This window comes from Apis cerana, linkage group LG10 (assembly GCF_029169275.1).
Source record: "Apis cerana isolate GH-2021 linkage group LG10, AcerK_1.0, whole genome shotgun sequence".
NCBI lineage: Eukaryota > Metazoa > Arthropoda > Insecta > Hymenoptera > Apidae > Apis > Apis cerana.
The window spans coordinates 12303920-12325100 of NC_083861.1; the positions used below are offsets into that span (position 1 = coordinate 12303920).

Consider the following 21181-nt stretch of genomic DNA (forward strand, 5'->3'; position numbering starts at 1 on the left):
TAAAATTTTATAATCACCATTTAAAATCTTTTACACGTTATCTCTCTCTCTCTCTCTCTCTCTCTCTCTCTCTCTCCCCCTTTTTTTCTTAAAATAAAATAAATAAATTAAAATAAAAATATATATATATATATATATATATATGTAGAATTCTTATTATTTACGCGTTTAATTTTAATGTTATAAAAATTACTCTATGAATTTCATAAAATGCAAAATTACGTTTTGTAAAATAGTCGATATAAATTTAAATTTTTTCCCACGATAATTGTTAATTTAAATAAACTTCGAACGATCTTTGTAGAATTTTAATATGAAAAATTTGAAATTTATTTTCGATATATTATAAAACTTTCTCTTGATGCTTAAATTTTGTAGAGTAAAATATTGTTAAGGAGAGCAAAAAAAAAAAGAGAGAGGGGGGAAAGAACAGATACGGTAAAAATTAGGAAATCAACGCCATCTCTCGCAAATGAAACTAATGTAAATGAGGAGAACGAATAGTAGAGGAAAGAATAGAATTGACCGTCAGCATCATCTCTCGACTAACAAACGCATCTTCTCAATCGGCAAGGTAAAGTAGAGCACTCGAGAGATGGCGCTAATCATGAATTCTTGAAATAATTATAAAATAAAAGTTTATTTCTAGTCCTTGTTTCACGTACGATAGTTTACGTACATATGATAATCATGAGAGAAATAAAATGCACATGATATCTTACGAAAAATTATATCGTGTATTCTGAACCATCGAAAAAATATTAGAAGAATATTTTTTGTGCCATCTAACGTGTTATAATTACGTACACGTTTCAGAAGTATAAAACTTATATCAATATAATAATCATCACGGAAAAATAGAGAATAGTGATATCTTACTAAATTTTATATCGTGCGTTCTAAAATACCAACTTCAAAAAAGATCACAGTATAATATTTTACGCCACCTAGGCGTACTATAATCCAAATATATACACACAAAATTATACGATTCAAAAAATAAAAAAAATTTAAAGTTTGTACTTCTTAAATTTAAGAAACGGGAATATTATTCATCTTTTTAATAAAATAAATCCAAATATAATCGTGTTCAATTAACTCATATTATTTCTTATAAAATATATTATTGAAATATAATTATCTATAGCAACGAGACGATAATCGAATAATAATAATTATTTCCCAATAGGTTTTATTGTTTGCTGCGAATTGAAGAACTACGACATTCCATCTTTTTTGCGTAAAAATTTATTTATCTTTGAATAAATTCTTTTTTAATGTATCTTTACTAAACGATTAAACTTTTGATAACCAAAAAAAAAAAAAAGAAAGAAAATAAATAAAATTTTCATATAACACAATATTTTGTCTATTACCTACAATATGTTATTTTATTCATTTAATTAATTTTCTCGATTTTACATGCACGTGATTCTAAATACACTTTATTAATCAATACGATTCAAATTTTTCGTTTTTGTAAAAGATTTTGAACAAACCTAAATACAACATTAAAATATTTTAATCAAACAATATTCTATTTATTCAACAAAAGCTCATTTTATATTTATATATATATAAGATTTATATAAAAATAATTTATTTATAAAAAATTTTTCATAACCTTATTCATTATATACATATTATAATCGTCAACAATTTTCAAGAATATAATATGAAGCACAAATAATCATTAAAGTTTAAGGTTATATTTCATTTTTATATTGTAGATTTTTCTTTGTTTATTCTATTGTATAATCTATATAATCTATTACTTTATTTGTTTTGTTCGTTTTTACATTTATTCATTATTAATCGATATATAGTTATAATCAGTATTAAATTTTTTTCATATATTGCAATTTTATGAACTTTAGTTAATTGTTATGTTAAACTACTTTTTTACACGTATCTTTTTTGAATCAGTTAACATTTGTTAAGTTTTTTTTTTATAGTTTAATTTTCTTAGATTTTTATAATCTTTAGGTTAAATTTTTCTTTTATATTTTCAATTTTCTAAAATTATATTAGTTTATAATAGTTTTATATTATATTTTCTTTTTATCTTTTTGCATTTATTTATTTAGAATTATTAGAATATTAAATTTTTCTTTATGTTTTAACTTATATTATATTAATTTATATTATATTATATTAATTATAACTTTATTTTATATTTTTATATTTTTATATTAATTATAACTTTTATATATGTTATAAAATTTGTTAAATTTGCTTCATTGTTATTAAATTATTTTTTTATACACATTTTGTCTCATTCAATTAACATTTAACATTAAGTTTTTTTTTATAGTTTAATTTTTTTATATTTCTTTAACTTTTAGATTAAATTGTTCTCTCATGCTTTTAATGTTCTAAAAATTTCTTTTAGTTTTTAGTATTTTTATGTTATATTTCCTTCTTATATTTTTATAATTATTTATTTATATTTATTAAAGTATTAAATTCCTTCTACATATGTTGTATCTTTAATAAATTTAGTTAATTGTTACTTACATATATTAAATTACTTTTTTACATATGTCTGATTTGTTAAACTTTTTTTTTATATATTAGCATATTAAATTTCTCTTTTATATTTTAATTTTTTTAGATTTCTTCTTTTAACTTTGAAATTAAATTTTTTTCTTATATTTTAATTATAAAAAATATATAATAGTTGATTTTTTTGTTAGTTAGTTAGTTAATTATTAGTTAATTAAATATTAGTTGACATTTTCTTATTATGTTTTCATATTTATTTTTATTTATATTTCATGTTCATGTTCATATATTATAATATAAATTCTTCTTTTGTAAAGCTTCTTAAATTTATTGAATTAAATGATAATTTAATCTGTGAATTATATTATATAATTTTGTGTCTTTCTTCAGTTAATATTATTAATTTATGAAGTTTTTTGTTTTATTTATTTTTTTTTTTAGATTTCTTTAACTTTTAGGTTAAAATTTTCTTCTATGCTTTTAATTTTCTAAAAATTTTTTTAGAAATAGATAATTGGTAATATTTTTATATTATATCTCCTTTTTTATGTCTTTATATTTATTCATTATTTATATATTAAAATATTTACATATTATAGAATATATATTACAAAGTTTTCTCTCACATGTTCTAGTTTTCACATTTAAAAGTTAAATGTTAAATTATTATATATATTTTTTTCAGTTCAATTAAGATTTATGTTAAAATTATAATATTTAATTAAGATTTTTTATATATATTTTTATTAACATGTCCAATTAACATATGTATTAAAATTTCTTTTGCATGTCTTAAACTTTTTGAATACATTTTTAATTTATATGTTAAATTTATATATTATTATATATGTATTATTATTAGTATTATTATATAATATTTAATTATTATTAATATAATTTTTTCACATTATATTGTCAAATAGATTTGATGTTATGTTATGTGTTTTATTTTGTTATATTTTTGCTTTTTTTTTTTGATTCACTTAATATTTATATTAAATTTCTTTTACTTGTTGGAAATTTTTTTGTTTTATTTAATTTTTATTTATAAATTTTTAAATTGTTGTATAATTGATATTTATTCAAATTTGATTGATCTTGTTAAACAAAATATTTTTCAGTTTATTTTGTTCCTCTTGCAAATCATGTTAAATTACTTTTTTATGCTTAAGATTTATTCAGATTTAATTAATCATTATAATTAATCAATTTTCTATTAGTTTCCTCCAATTTTGTTGATTTTTATATTATTATTTCCTTGCTCTTCAGATTTATTAAATTTATTTAATTTCAAAGTTAAATTTCACTCGATCAATACTAACTATACAACAATTTAAAAATTTGTAAATAAAAATTAAATAAAACAAAAAAATTTCCAACATGCAAAAAAATTTCGTTGTTTTGAATCTTATCAAATTTAATTACTTTTATATTAAGATTTTTTTTTATGCTTCAATTTTTGTAAATATATTTATATTTTTTTATTAAATTTTTCACTTATATTTTATTTTTATTTAGATTTAATTATCCTTCATATTAAATTTTTTCTTTATGTTATAATCTATCTTATACAGTTAATTATATTATTAAATTAAGTTTAATAATTTTATTAAATTTTATTTAAAATATTAATAATAATTATATTATATTTTTAATAGAATCTTTGCAGGATTTATATATAATTAATATTTATAATATGATTTTTTAATTTTTTATGAACAAATAAACAACATGCACCAATCAGAAGCAGCTAAATCGCAGTCATGAAGCGGATCAGTGCGCACCGCGGTGCGCATGGCGTCAGTTCACGGTTGAAAATCATGGGGAAAGGATGTATCGCCGGTTTGTGACGTGTGACTTGAAATACGCAATAAGTTATTCTTATTATATAAATTTATCAATTATTGTTAGTTTCGTTTATTTCATAATCCATTTAAAATAGTGATAACAAAATTAATTATTCTTTTGAGTGTCTTTATGCATTTTTCTTCACTTTTGCATTGTTCACTTGTTGCATTATTAATAGCTTCTTGTATCGAAATATTTCAAAAGCAGATATTCGAAATCGAATATAACTTTATTTTAATTTAATTTGAATTTTGTACATTTATTTAGTTTTACATTCTTGATATTTTTATCCATTTTTTTTGTTTAATTAAAAGTTTTAATCTTCTTCTGCGTGGATTTGATAATCATAATAGCTCTCGAAGGCGGGAAAATTTCCAATATGGATGCCATGTTCTTGATGACAGTAAATTTGATATTTCATACATATATATTTTTATTCTATTTTATTGCATTATTAGTGGCTTTTATTAAATAATTAATAATAAAATTTCGTTCCATTTAGAAAAAATTGAAAAAATTGAAAGTTTATGAGAAGTTTTGATTGTTTATTATTGGAAAACAAATTTTAAATTCTAGTAACGAACATTTTATTAGATTTTGAATATTTATAAATATTTTTTATAAATATTTCTTATTCATAACTCATTATTCTTAAAGAAGCAGTAAAAATGAATACTCGATAAGGAAAAAGAAATCAAAAAGATATTACTTCTAGTTCCTTTATTAATTTAATATTAATTTTAGAAAATATTTTTGACTGCGTGCAATGCGATTAATAGAGTCAGTGTTCGTCATAGTATTTTCAATATTTTTTATAAATACAATAGTTCTAATTAAATTGAATTATAGGAGTCAAATGCGAAAGTAGAATCAGTGCCGGTATAAGTTTATTGTGTTATTACGTGTTATTAGTTTTATATTTTTATTTGTTGAATTTTTTTTTATATTCGTTAAAAAATAGAGTCAGTGTCCAAAGAATAGTATCACTCATTACGGAAAGGTAAGAATCTTTTATTCTATTTAAATTTTAAAATTTTAAATTTTTATAAAGTTTTAACTTTTATCTTGTTAAAAATTAATTAGAATTTCAATATAATACATATTATTATATTAATAATTATTATATTATTACATTAATAATTATATATTTCGTTATTTCAATTTTATTTTGAAATAATTATAATATATTTTAAATTATATTATCTTTTTATTTTATTGTAGATTTCTACCAACTTTCACATCCTATCTGGTAGCCTTCTTCTCCTGGACTACAATAGGCGTTCGTCGCATCATTTGGTAAGTCACATGCATTTCAATTCTTTCAGTTACACAATTATTGTCGAAAAAAACAAAACACGGATGATTGATCGGATACGTAGAATTTTGCACGAGTAGGAATATTTTCAATTTTTTAATAAATAAACCTAAACAAATATTTTTAGATCTGTTCACTCAAAGCACATATTATTTTTAGATTTTTACTAGGCAATAAAAAAAAAACATTTAATTTCTATAGATTTTATAGATTTATATTTATTTTAGATTAATTATTAATAAAGATTCAAAATTATACATGAATTAAAATTTATGTAAATTAATATGATTTACATAATATGATTTCATTTTTAATAGACAGGTTAAAATTTTTAGATAGATATTTTTAAGAAAGTATGAAAATGGTAATAACAATAAAATTAATTATATTTTATTATTCTATATTCTATAAGAAAATAGTTTTCTATCTTCGGAGAATAACTCAAATATTCAGTAATTCTATGATATTTAATAATTTTTCTCATTTTTTTAAAACTTATCGGTAAAAAAACAATGTATTTCGTAAGTACGTACTACTTTGATTATAACTAGATGGCGCAAAGAATGCGTCGAGGTCGATAAAACATGCGATGTAAAATTCCGTAAGATGTCACGTCAATTTCATTCCTCTTATGTGGTTGTACTTAACGTAACGAATAGCGTGTTATTAATAAAAGAATTGTAATCTTTTATAATAATGAACAAAATGTTCACTTATTTGGATAAAGACAATTTCAAATTATATATTTTTCAAGTTTCATCAAGGCGAAGGATGTATGATATTTATTGTTTAATTATAATTTTTTGTAAGTACATATTCAAGCTACGAGCTTGTAACGAATAAATACCACGTTATTTTTATCCTATATTTTTTATAAGTTTTTCTCAATTGTGCTTTCGAATTATTAAAATTATTCGGTTACGTTATAACGAAATAAATTATTAAATATTAGTTTATATATAGTCACAAATATCTATCTTTTTTCGATTTTACGTTTATAGTTATGAATATTTACAATATATAAAAATTGAAAAAATTTAAAAGTTACGATAAAACCAGAAAAAAACGAAAAAATTGAGAAAATTCAACGAACGACGACCAATTGTTATTAATTGGGTGCTGAGGGATGAATTGGGCTTTCTCACGAATAAACAGACGAATGAACTGTTTCGTTCATTTCCTCGTTGATTTGTTTCATTTCGCTCGAGTAATTACTTCACACTACCGTGAATAAGAATAGAAATGTATTCGATAAGATCGAAGAATCGATATAGACCGATCTTTCCATTTTATGGATAATCTCTAAACTCACTCATTTGTTGTACGATGTAGGATTTTTTTTAAAGATGCATAGTGCTCGATGGATTACAATTACAAATGATTTAATTGCGTACATGTTAATGCTACGAATCACGCTTTCAACAATATTGCGAAAGAAAAGATCATTTCGCGATTGTAGAGTAACGATGAATTAGAAAATCAATTTGTAATAGATTTTTCCTAAACGAAACGCGATAAAGTTATTTCGCATAAATCCTTGTGAAAAAAAAATGTGATTTGAATTAAACCCAATAGGAAAGTAAGTCAAAAAATTACGAAAAACCAAGGCTTTATTCGTGACTTTGCGTCCATGTAGAAATATAATTTAGCTTATATTTTACATTATATCATAACATGTTTTTCCTACATCATAAATTGAATATTCGAACGCAATTTAGCTAAATAAAAATTATTAAATGAATATAGCACGATATTTTAAAACCGATGTAAAAATCGTTTGGAAAGAAATTAAGACGCGCGAAACATAAAATGTTCAATTTCAAAATAATAAAAGCAAAATATTTACGATATATTAATATTATCGATATTGGAACGGTATACAAAATATGCATGAGAAAATAAAAGTTTTTTCGCTCGATTTCCCATTATTACGCGAGAGAACTGGAAAGTCTGTCGAAAGCTGAAAGAATTTTTCCAACGTGTTACGCTTCGAGAAATCTTCGTTCGTCCTGTTATAAATCGTCGACAGTTGCCATAGTTGTATGTCATCTGCGTTTACTTCCCGTAATGTCTTACCGACACGTTCCGGTTATATTGGAAAATCAATCACGATCATAAACCCGGAAAATACATTTGACACGTTCATTTAAGCGTCGTCGTCGTGGCTGTGCTCGGCTCTACTCGGTATTCGTAAACATCTTCCGATCCACGAGTGAGAAATATTTTCAAATATCATATACCGCAAGCTGATTAGTTTCTCTATATCATTTATCTTACTAGTTTTTTATATTTTTATATTATTTTATATCTTTATTCACTTTAGTTCTCTGTATCTTTATAGATTTATAGATTTTTTATAGATTTTCGAAGAGTTGCAAACGATATTTTATACAACGTTTTAGTTCTACCACTTATTTCTATATACATATTTCGAATTTGATCTTGTAATTATCGATAAGTGAAAGACGCTTTATTATTATTAGTGAACAGATAAAATATTTTGTATAATTTAAAAATCACGTATATGTATATATCGCGAAGAGAAATAAAATAGATGCGCGCATAAAGTTGGAAAATTCCAATGCAACTTATTAAAAAAATTCGCGCATTTTCTCTCTCGCGATAGAGTTGAACCGCGTTAAACGCGTTGAACTTAAAAAGAACGAAAACGTATATCTACCATCTGCGCTGCTCTCAACATTTTCGGTTTATATAGCCTGACTTTGCTTCTATCTGTTGAGATTTCCTGGAGTACGTGACTAGCCCGTTAACAGCGTTTCTCGCGTGAAACGTATTTTCGGATACTCGCCTATCTTAAGATCATACGTGTATCTTGTTACGTATCTTGCATCGATTGACTAAACGTTGAGAAAAATTCGTTTCGAAATTCGATATCGAAAATCTCGATGAATTTCATTTCATACGATTCACCTTGACTTTCTTATCGAATTTGCACATATAAAAATTAATTATTTGTTATATCATAGAATAAATCAATAGAATAAATAGAATCGTCACCTCTTTATAGGAAAATCATTAGCCTAGTTGCACCGTAACAATACGTGTCAAAAAAATAAAAACATTCGTGACGATGCATTGTCCATCACGAAGTAATGGACCGTATAATAAATGCCTAATTGCATTAGCAATTTTGATAAATGATAAAGCTGTCGTTGAAATAAAAACGTTGCTGAAATGATAAAATTTTAAAATTAATATTCGCGGATAAAGTCAAGATTGTTAAGTTTTTTAATTTAAGCGACCAAGCGACGCAACACGATGCGACGAGGAGAGGAAAATCATTAATTCGAATCTAATGGCTTCTTTCTCCGAATAAAAAATTATTTCTTGTATCAAGTTTATACGATCAAGGATGTAACAAGCATGCACGATTTAATTACTACAGCTACATCAGAATCTACTTTGGGTTAAAATCAAAAGCTAGTTCGTAATTAATTCGAGCATCTTTGCGGTTGCGAGCACGCGAAATTGCGCGAGAATAGTTGGTAACATTCGCCAACTTCCGCGAATCTTGGGAAAATATTAGGATGCTATCTTTGTAATATTATTTATCTCAGTTCTCGTTTATCGTTTACGTTTATCTGCCATTACAAATCCATCATTTTGATTATTTGGGAATCGAGTAACAAGGGAAAGAAATTTATAAGTTTGATCCGTTAACGCGTAGCTATGAAACGTATCTATATGCATACTAATTATATAATACAAGCATACGCGAACGTGCGCAAATATTATTTCGCTTGGCAAAAATAAACAGCGAGCGTACACACTTTGCCAATATTCACGATTGGACAAACCTATTTAATCGATTCCTGTCAATTTCAATTATTTTTGTAGGAGTAAATACGATTCAACTACCGTTAATAAAAAATAAAACCAATAATTCGTTATACCTCGTAAATTCGCTAAATATTTATTAGGTTCTCGATATCGCTACAGCTTCCCGTTTCGCGTTTCAATCAAAAATTTATGAAATATCACGATCGTTTCGTCCATGTTTACGATAGATGCGCGAAACATTTTCCGCGTTATCTCCGTTTTAATCCGTTCGGATCACACATTCTTCTCGCCTTTTTCCCCGTTAACGATTAATATCCGTTCGATTCTTTTCCATCGTGGCCCCACGAAATCTGTAAAAATGTTACCTCGGTGTAACCACGCAACGCTTAATCCTCTGCGATACAACTTTCATATTCGTTCCACTCGTTTTTCGATTTTTCGTTTTTATCGTTCCGTGTCCTTGGCAACCGAGACAATTCCTAGCACTTTTTCATCTTTATTTTTCACGCCACAGTTTTGTTTCGAGACGTGTAACAAAATACCGTGACATCGTTGCGAAATAATCGTATCGCCATCCTCGTTCCTTTGTTTGAAATTGACCGCAAAATCCGAGAAGTCGTAAATTCGTTCAACGACAAAGCGAGATGACCGTTCTTACGATTTGCCGCTATCTTCTCTCGTTTCGTTTTCATTCGATTATTTCGGCCATTGAAGCCAACAATGGCAAGCGAAACGTAACGAGTTGTCCGACCGGTGGTGAGCGATAAGATATACTTCGGAATAATACTTTGTAATTCGAAAGTTAAATGATTGGAACGTCAAACGATACGATCGCTTGTTCTTCGTAATCGAAATGTATCTTCCTTTCGACAATTGGCCGAAAACGAATCGCCATATCAAAGAAATGTTTGTTTCTGGTAAATTTTCTAAAAAAAAAAAAAAATGACGCAATTTGCTAATTTCACGTTACATCGATAAAGAGTATTGTCTCGAAAAGAGATGCGACGCGCGAAATCGTAGAAAGAACGGTTCGAATTAATATCGGCGGTAAAAATTCTTCTTGCGTTGCTAACATTGCACGCAAATAAATTTAGAAAAATTACGGTATTTCGAATCGAGGTAACGATCCAAATTGAGTTTCGAATACTCGATCGGTTGAAATCTCGTTATCGCGATCACAAAATATGCATTTAAATTCTTCAACGATACGTTTACTTTTACGATCGTTCTCACGAACAAACGCGTATATCTCGATAGTACAGGGTGACGCGACAAAACGATAAATCGTTACGTCGCGTCGAAAATATTTTTTGAAACGTCGTTTTTACAAAATACTTTTCGATGGTTTTCGTATAATTTTAACGGACTTTTACCGATAAAACGAGAAAGAAAAGAGGAATGGAAGGTAATGGCTAAAACAAGAGACGGAAATTAGAGGGACGATAAATCGGTCCACGGAGACGACGGTGCCGAGCAAGCTTCCAAGGGAACTATTCCGATCTCGGTATAATTGAGCTATAACGGTTTCGTCCATTGTCTTTCGACGTGAATCGCGCACCTTGTGCGAAACTGCGAGAAAAAGTCAGCATCGGTTGATATATCAACATCGGTTTCAATGATAATTCCAATCTAAAAAATCAAAATAAACGATACTTCTTAGAAAAAGAAAGTTTAATTCTAATTTAGAAAATTAGCTATTAACGCTTTATATCGGATATCGAAAGAAAGTTGGAGAAATAATTCTGATCAAGTTGGTATCGAACGAATCATCCCCGATATCATACGAAAGAGCGTCGAATTAGATTTGAAAAAAGAAGCTTCGGAAAAGAAGATGAAAGTTTCCGTAAAATATCGGATGGTGGAATTTGGCGAATCGCGTTGAAACTTATATCGAAGTTGGATTAGTTCAGTGTGTGCGATTTAAGGAGGAAAACAACTCGGAACACCGCGTATCCGCGTACATATTTTTGAATAAAGCGCAAGCGAATGGAAATCGTTCGTTGCGATTTGAAAAAGATTGTGGAAAGATATTGGTCAAGATCGAAATAAATGGTTCTCCGCGATAGAAGACGGAAGAGAGACGTTAACGCGAGCTAGTAGTATCGGTCCGAAGTTTTATTCCGATGTTGGGCTCGCGTTCGATCGTGGAAGGACAAGAGGGGATGAAAGAGAGGTGGCGGGGGAATTCGAGACGTAGAACTGGTTCGGTTCGTCGATCGCCAAAAGAAGAAAAATATGCTTGCTGTTTTTTCGCCAGTTTGAACGTACGTGATAATTTCGAACGAAACGAAACGTTTCCCGTGTAATAATACAATCGTAATACGCGAGCATACAAATTTTATTCAATTTCATATTACGTAACAAGAGATAGAGTGTATTCTGCGATTTATAAATATCGCTTGCTTCGTAGTTCTTTCTTTTTTTCCTTCTTCTCGAAAGACTCGTCGTTACATGGAATATCTGGAATCGAATTGATACCTTTATGTATATCGAACAGGACTTGGACGGTGGGATATTTTATGAAACAGTTGAGTCGTAATGAAGGTGTTTACATGCAGACAAGAAGGCGTCTCGCCGAGCCGTAGGTAATTAGGACAGCCGCGTCTACCTACGCGATAGGCATTGCCAGAGGTAAATGTGGACGGGTGCGCTTTATTTCCGGAACTTCCACTCTTCTAATGTACTGGCGTAATTAGCGTTATCCGATCTGCGGACAAAGAAGAAGAGTTAGTCTCGTTTATAGAAAAAGTAGCCGAAACAAAGATAGGGACTCGAGGGACGACGAATTCGTTTTTTTCCAGCAATGAAATCTACATCTACATCTATATAATTTGCGAAAAAGTCGAGATGAATACGCATGGCGAAAATTTGCGAGCGTTCGTTTTTATCAGAGTAAAGATAAATATAAGGTGAAAGGTATCGACTACGAAAGGTTTCCGCGATTGGAAACTTTTCTCCGTGACATGAAATAGAGAACTGTTGGTTCGAAATCGTTTACTCGTTGATACGGAAAAGCTGGATAGGTATCTGGATAGGCAGCCAAGATATTTAAGGACCCGATTCCGAACTCTTGGTTCCGTTAGCTCGTTAAAGTCTCGCTTCTCCTCCTAGAGAAAAAGATTTCTTCCAAGTGGCCGACTATAAACGACCACCGACTTCAACGTCCAATTGTACGCGTTCCGATAACGCGCTTCGCGCCTCGCCAATCTCACCGAGACGACGACATAATTCACCATTCACCATCGTTCTTCGTTTCTAAGAAAATAATTCTATTTAGATTCCAATATTTCGAATCGTTTCGATTTTTTCTTCTTAAGTGAAAAATACCGATTGAGTTATCGAACTGAAAAATACTTTTGATACACGGAATTACCCAAGAAAATAATAATTTGATCGAGACGTTCGATCGTTAACGAGATATTGGAATAAAGTACTTCTTCTTGTCTTCGTAGTAATAAACTTTGCGTAAACTGTAAAGAATCTTAAAATATCGATGTTTCTTATTGATAAATATCTCGTACACTCGAAAGCTAAATTTATGTAACGTTATTACACTGGTGGGAATTGCAATATCGATAAAGTTTCGGAATTGTTTTTGGAAACGTGCCTCTGAAGGTAAAATGGTTCGAGATTGAAAATTGAAGCTTTTATTATATATATATATATATTTGTTACGACATTGGAGAAAACGGGACAGTTTTCTAAGCAACGTATATTCTCCGTTGTTATCCTTATTGCTGAAACGTCGAATAAGGGACAGCAGGTTGCAACCGAAGGTTATATTAAGTATATCGTGTACGGTTATCTTATCTCGAGCGAGAAACTTCGGAAACCGGGAATGCGGAAATGTATGTATATCATCCAAGGGAGTTTGCGTTAATATTTACCGTCACTCGATAAAATGATAAAATATCGTTTCCCTATTTCCGTTCCACGGATAAATCTGTTCGAGTGATATCGATCGCGTCAATTTTTTTTTTTCTCTTCTCTCGCGATAACACGTTCGATGATTCGAAGATGAAATTTCGCAGGGACGCGAGATTCGAGGACGAAGGTGAAACGAAAATTATCGGCGTGGTGGCGATTGTTCCGCTTTAAGTATCACCTCGCATTAGCGAGCGACGAGAAGGCGGACAATTTAAATTATAGGTATGCTCGACCGAGACTGCTCTCTCTTATCGCATTAACGCGAGAATACCGTAAAATGCACAAGGTAAAGTAGCACGCCAACCAACAACTTGCAACGTAACCGTGTTCATTACGAAGAAAGATCTCACCGAATTTCCCATTTACATTCCACCATCGTGTGCGACTCTTGGCACGGACGGTTATGCGCTCCTATTCACTCCTTCCTCCTGGATTAACTTATTTCCTCGTAATCGTGTATATCGTCCCTCGATAAAAATTCTTCCCGTCTATTTTGAACGAATAATTTAAGCCAACAATGCGCTTTTTCCTCTTTCGATATTTCATTTCTCGGAATAGAAATCCTCTGATCGAATATCGTACGACCTTAAAAATTATTACGCGTAATGTTTGCAAAAATTTTCCCCTAATTTTACCGTATTTTATCGTATCGTATCGTATCCGCAGCAATGAGCGCAAATCGTGCGCGGCTCCATTTCACGTTATTTTATACTTGGCCGCGCCAAATGTTGCATATAATCTCGTTAAATTTGATGCGAAAACGTTCGTTGTATACTTCATCGAACTGTTTTATTATTTAAATAACAAGCGTGAAACGAATACGATTTCTTTAAAAAAGAAAGTAAAATCGTTCGACTATCTATTTTAAGATAGAACAACTGTTACGTTCGTTTAAAAATATCAATGGTCGATGTAGCATCGTTTGGACGAACGTTTAATCGAAATATCGAAATACGACCTACATATACGATCCGATAATAAAAATAAAAATGCTTTCTAAAATTAATCCTTTCTAAAATTAATTGCTTTCTTCCCATTTTTCACTATTGATCTACACAGCGAGTACATATCGCCTATCTGTTGTACGTATCTTTTTCGCAAATACGATAATTAGGAAAAATTAATTTCTGGAAAATATAAATGTTTATATCGTAGTAAAAAATTTATTATCGTTGGTCGAGTAACTCGGGATTCGATCGATTCGTAATATCTTTTTTACGTTAAATTATATTTTAATATTGTTCCGGTGAGCTGGGATTTTTGACGGATTTTGTGCCACCGTATGATTTAAATAAATTAAAAAATTTCTTCGATAAATATTCATACGATTTATTTCAATTCATAATTATATAATAATACTCCATCAATTATTGATTGTTTTACCACAGATTCATCACATGAACCGTGCAAGTAATTTAGTATTCCGTATTCCGATTTGTCCATTTGACGATTAATAGCCTTGCTGTTAAAACAAATAATATTCGTAATGAAATATAAAATCGTCATGAATAAAACATCGTCTTTAAAAATATATTTATAATTATTAAAAAATTTATCTCGAATAACTTAGAATCTAGTAAACATTTTTATATACGTACAGGCCATTTAATTTTCGGATTGAATGGTCCCTGACCAGGAAACGTTGGAAACGGACGACGTCCTGGTTGTGGTATATTTGGTAATGGTACATATGCGAACGCTGCGCATATCGTGGCGAGTAGTGCGAAGATAAATATTACTACCTTCATCTCGTATTCTTTTTTTCCTGCTATTTAATTTAGAAACAATTGTTTCAACGATTAATCACTAGATGCGAACCATGCAATTCCTTCTTAAACATATTAATTATTATATTTAAATCGTAATTAAATTTTTCTTTTTTTTTTTTACATATCAACTATTCTTACGTTATACATATTATATTCGTTATATTCGTAACGCAAGTAAAAATAATAATCTTCTCTAGTAATTTTAAATTGTGCAAGTAATATTCTATTAAATATTTACTTATAATTATTATTCGATGGAAAATGAAATATTTTTGATACGAAGGAATAATTTAAAAAATTTTTTTATTACTTACGTTTTTTGCAACTGTCGAAGGTACAGATCTCGAGTGTGCAGATCTTTCGAGTGCGAATGAACGTTGTTGCATTTATATATATATCATCTCGATTGCGTAAGAATTCACACGAATGTGTATTTATTTGATCGTGTAAATATATATTCACGTTTGTTCTTCGTTACAAGGGGATTCCTACGCGTTTCTTTTTTATCGCGAATACTTGACGGAAAATCAATGACACACATGACCTCTTATCGTATTAACGACAAGTCGTATCGCGTATACTTTTTATTTACACATTTGGAAATCCCTCGGAACTCAATTTTCCTCGAGTCGTTATTTATCTCGCGATTCGTTACAAAATGGACAAAATGCGATGTATGCCATTTTCCTCGTATAAATCGTACATTTGTATCGAATCGGTGTATCGATAGTAATTAATTAATAAATTCGATAATTTTACATTCACATTTCCATGCTTTAGTATAAAATTATTCTCTCTCTTTCTTTTCTCTCGTTATTTTTCGATTATGATAATAATTCGCAATATCGTGAAATTAATGGAAAAAACTCGATTGCGATTTTAGAATGAGGAGAGTAAAAAGCTAAATTATTTCGTAGGATCTTTCTCTATCTTTCCGTTCAACGATTATTTATTATAATGCAGATACTTGAAACGCAGAATAATATATATCGCTGTTGAATATTTAAAAATGCAATTTTACGAGAAAGAAATTTGTCACGAATCGATTTCAAAATCGAAGGTTGGACGTAATTGGTGAAGAGAAAGCTAACCAATTTTACTCGATTCGCGTCGAAAGATAAAGAGTTTGTTACAAGTCAGAATTTTGGAAACAATATTCGGAAAATAAGAGAATTTCGGTAGAAATATGAAGGATTAAAACGGAATCGCGAGAGACTCGATGCACTTGAAACGAGGAGCAACGTTTCGAGTATCGTTATACCATTTTTGCTCCCTTGAGTTTTCAAGTTGCAATTAGAGACTGTAATAGCGAAGATTCAGGGATGCTAGCGAAAGACGAAAAGTAGGCTTATATCTATACTTTCGTCCAATTTTTTACGCTTCCCAGTTGTCTCTGCCATCGTTCGTATCTTATCCCTACGAAATCCCACTTTTCTACACCGCTTTTCGGTATATTTTTTTTTTTTTTTGATCCCTATTTCCTCTACTCATCGCCGTGCATATATTATTAAAATCGTGGAACAATTTTCATTAACGATACTTTGCAAATTATTCAATTTGAAATCAAATCGATGAAGAATGAAAAGATATTTATACGAAAGTTTTCAAAATTTTCCAAAATAATTTTTGTATATATAGAGAGAGAGAGAGGGAGAAAAGAAAAGATTAAAAAGGTTTTCGAAGCATATAGAGTAATAAAATTGTTACTCCCAGTGGAGAGAGAGGTTCACGCGCGCATCCGATCGATAACGATCAATCAAGGGAGACAAAAGAAACGTTTACTCGGCCTTTGCCACTCTCGACAATAAAGGACTGGCGGATAGATATGGGAGCAATATATTCATACACTCACAGGCATTATTTTCACACATGAAAGAAATAAGCGCCTGTAACGGATCACGAGTAAAGCTTGAAAACGTTATGAACGAAATTCTTTCAAGCTTTTGACAATCTCTTTTGTTTATCATTCGTTGAATGGCAGATAGAATAGATGGATTATACCATTTCCGGAAAATCCATATTCAACTACCTATATATATATATATATATATATATATATATAGTTATCTTCATTCAATTATAATCTGCGTAACTTTTTCTCTTTTTTAAAACTTATTCGTTGAATTTTCAGCACATAACGGCCATATATTCCATTAACGTCGATTCGATATTCTTACAAAAAAGTGGACACGCTTAAAATTTTACGCATAGCTGGAAAGTTCAAAAATGTTGGATCAAAGTTTAATTAATCGTCTTTTAATTAACTCGACGTATTTTTTTTACTTTAATCGATAAATCTTGAAAATTTTCGAGATTAATTATAAAAAGTGGAAAATCGGCTTTGCTTTCGGCCAAAAATAATCTCATAAATGATAATAATGATTTTCTTTCGCGATGACATTCCTAGGTACACCGTATGGTATAGTAGCACGTGCGAAACGATATTTCATCTCGCCTCGTTATTTCGTTTCTCCGTTTCGACCCAGTTTCCCCGTATAAATATGATCCCATCTATGATTACACCTTTTTGTAAAAAAAACATTCTCAATTTCGCGTTTCGAATGTTTTACATAATTTACGCGTAACAAGGAGTTATACCGAACGTTGTACCGATCGCGAACGCGTATGAAATGAAGCGATAAAAAGACTCGGCATTTATAAAAGTGTTTAACTCGGTCTTCTTTTCCTTTTGCCCGGTGAGGAGCAAACGCGTTGGAAAATATTTACGCGTGCAGCTGATCGCAAACAAACGGATAAAATAATACGCATGACATCTATCCGAGGAGGCCGCAAATGCGGCGCATGACTGCGTTTCGACGTTGCAGTTTTGTTTATTTCGTTTTGTTTGTCCGACAACACGGTACCTCCAATTTCCAGATCCAATATCATCGTTAATATTGATCTCGAACGCTCGACTAAAATGGTATCGCGATATCGAGCATCGTCGTTATAATTGTAACGTATAATACGCGAGATGACTGTCCGTTTATGTACTTGACACGTACAAATAGGCATTAATCTTTGTAGGTAAACCTATAAATGACGCATGCTGATCCCGCACGTAAAATTATCGTTATCCGTAAGAGTGCGCGAATGTACGCCAGAGATATACGCAAGATTATATCTTTTAACTGTTCAACGTGACGAGCTAAATTTGTACGCGTGTATCCATCTCGTACGCATATGAAACGATGTATTAATTTCAACGAACGTACAAATTTTTTTCTCGAATTGAAGAAAAATGATGGTTCGTATCATTTATATCGTGTATAAATCGATGGCCACGATGTTATCACGATTCATAATCGGGCCATTCGTTTCTTCCTATCCGGAATATCGAATCCGTGAAAAATAGTTGTCGGTGTACGGAAATAGGTGGAGTCGGTTAACAGGGATTCTAGTCGTCAACGATCTTGTAACTTTGCATGGACATGGGAAGCGGTAATCCAGATTTCGGAAACGCAACTCCACCACGCTATATACGCGATCCGACGGTTTAAGTTGAACCGGGCGACATAACGAGATTACCAAGGAACGCAAGGACTCGCTACTATTCCTCTTGCTCCTTCTTCGCATCATTGTCTTCGTCTACACCCTCCGCAATCTCGTACAAATCCGGCTTTGCGATACCATCCGATCACTATATACCTATTTCTTCCCCAAGTAGGGAAATCTATTTACGCACAAGCACACGATATTCGTCGTTTATCATCATCAATATTCGTTCTTTCTTTTCATCCTTCTAAATGAACAACACGCTGAACACGCGTCTGATAATACGTTAAGATCGTAAACGAGAATTTTGAGGAACGTTGCTTTCGATTTTTTATCGTAATTTAATCGTCCGTTTTAAAATTAACGCGTAAAATACGCCTAAACGCATTCGATTCTGAACGCAAAACGCTTACACGGTTTTCTTCTGTGTTGTTACACTATTCGATGACGATTCGAATCTTCTTGCCGCTTATAGAGGGCAAATATATAATCGAATCTTGCGAGGTTCCATCCTCCTAATTACGAGTCCCTTCATAGTCGAGTAACATTTCTAGTGGCAATTAGCCGTTGTTGACAAACGCAATTTGCAAGATGTAACTTTGTAGCCATACAGGTAGACAGAGTATGTCTCTCGTGTTGCGTTCCTAAATACATCGCCACCATATCTGTCGTTCCATCCTCGATAGAGGATGCTTTCCAAGTAACCAAGCGTCATGTCCCGTGCATCCTTGTTTACCAAGATGCATGCTCGTGTTCTTCCAAAGTGTTTTGCTTGTACACGATGGAAATCACATTATAAACCTCTGTTTAACTCCGTCGACATAAGCTTGATTATCTCTTACGACGAATATTTGCAAACGCGTACGTCGTATATACGCGATATACGTGATATCGAATACAAAGTTACGAAGTAATAAGTATAGTAGGAGGGGGGGAAAAAAAAAGGAATATTTACGAGAAAATTCGTGAAGAATTACAGCGGAGCAACGATGCGTTTTGGAGAAAAGGGAGGAAAGAAAATATGGATAGATCCGAAAAGATTTGCGGATACGAGATAAAAGCTGAAAGGCAATCGAAAGGTTTACGAGGGAATGCAAACTATTTTGGGGTCATAGTTGAATACGGTCGATCGACTCGAAAATCGACGAAAGGAAAAAGGGAAGGGAATTTTCACTCGCGCTCGAGAATTCAAGGACCAGAGTGATACTGGCAGGCGATAGCGATGCGGCAGAGGGTGCGCAACCCTTAAGAGGGGGGAGGAGAGGCGAATTCGCGTTAACGGCACAAAGAGGAAGAGGAAAAAGAAAACGAAAAAGGGAGGAGAAGGAAGAAGGGCCGAAGCGTGGTCGCAAAGCTTGGTGGAAGCCCGTACAATGGCCGTGTGTCTCGTGGCGCCTTCCAGTCTCTCGAACACGCCTTCCAATATACCATCCGCGATAACTTATTCTCTCTTATACACCCTTCCTCCATATGTCACGATTTTCTGTATAACTCATATACACCTCTCCACAGATTTTGCCACGTACGGAAGGGCGTGGAAACACACACTTACCCGTTGCTCTCTTTCCATTTCGACTCGTTCGTATCGTTCAAAATATTTCACCAATATTTTACACGTAACATAAACATTCGAGATTCGCCGTTATTTAACGCGAGTATTCGCGATCCCTCCCGTTTCACGTTTATCGCTCTATTCGATTCAACCAGATGATTAATATCCCTTAAAGGTCCATCGTAATAGAAGCAGCTTCGACCATCCCTAATCTTAGTCATTAAGTGTACTCTCCATTGATCGAATAATCGACGTTCCTTGTCAACCGGTGAATATTCCTCACATTGTTCCATCTATTTCGAGCACCCCCACGATAGATTTCGCTTATTAGACGAAGCATTTATCGTTCAATCAATCACGAGATATACGATATTCTATTTATCTTTTCGAATTTCTCCGTAACGTATATATTTATATAAATGTGTATCAAACGTGCGTTATATTTATCAAAAATATACGCGGTACGCAAAATATCGATCATATCGTACAAATATTTTCGCTTAATTTCGATAGTAATCGCGTGTACGTCGCCAATTGTACGTCGAAGAGTACTTTGCGTGTTTTGCCGCTCCAAGAGCGATGCATTCCGTGCTACCTGCAACTATTGAAATAGAAATTAGCCCGAATGATCGTCGTTTCGTTTTTTTTTTTTTTGCCGTCGAACGGATAAATATTTTTCACGCGCCGTTTCTTCTCTCTTCGCACGCGTCGAAAATCTGTTCCATAACGCGCGTAACGATAGATGCGGTGGCAGACTCGATGCGACGTTCAAGTTCAAGGTTATCCCGATAGTTCGCACGAAATGTATCGAACGTCTCGGTGATCTTCACAACGCGCGACAACTAGAAAAGAAGGGGAAGAAGAGGAACGTTCCACAGGTGTATCTATCGTTTAACGAATAACCGAAAAGGGTATGCCACTGACTCGGTAATTAATCGTCGCTTATCGATAATAGATAAGCGAGTAAAA

General features: G+C 31.2%; 1 protein-coding gene and 1 long non-coding RNA gene across 4 annotated transcripts in view; one reads left to right on the top strand and one right to left on the bottom strand.

Annotated features, from left to right (window-relative positions):
- Window positions 1–21181, top strand: part of LOC107993988 (neurotrimin-like) — a 171424-nt gene that overhangs the window by 73464 nt on the left and 76779 nt on the right. Inside the window, exons 2-4 of one of the 3 annotated variants that reach the window (XM_062080718.1) lie at window positions 4250–4411; window positions 5315–5353; window positions 5575–5649. In XM_062080718.1, the coding sequence (XP_061936702.1) occupies window positions 4337–4411; window positions 5315–5353; window positions 5575–5649 (189 nt within the window). In that variant the 5' untranslated portion in view covers window positions 4250–4336. Of the gene's footprint in view, window positions 1–4249; window positions 4412–5097; window positions 5354–5574; window positions 5650–21181 lie in introns of those variants that run through there. The other 2 variants (XM_062080720.1, XM_062080719.1) reach the window with 2 other exon arrangements.
- LOC133666808 (uncharacterized) lies at window positions 11793–14849 on the bottom strand. Its single transcript, XR_009831495.1, has 2 exons — window positions 12022–14849; window positions 11793–11929 (listed from the first exon to the last, which is right to left on the bottom strand). It is a non-coding gene; the product is annotated as an uncharacterized LOC133666808 (long non-coding RNA).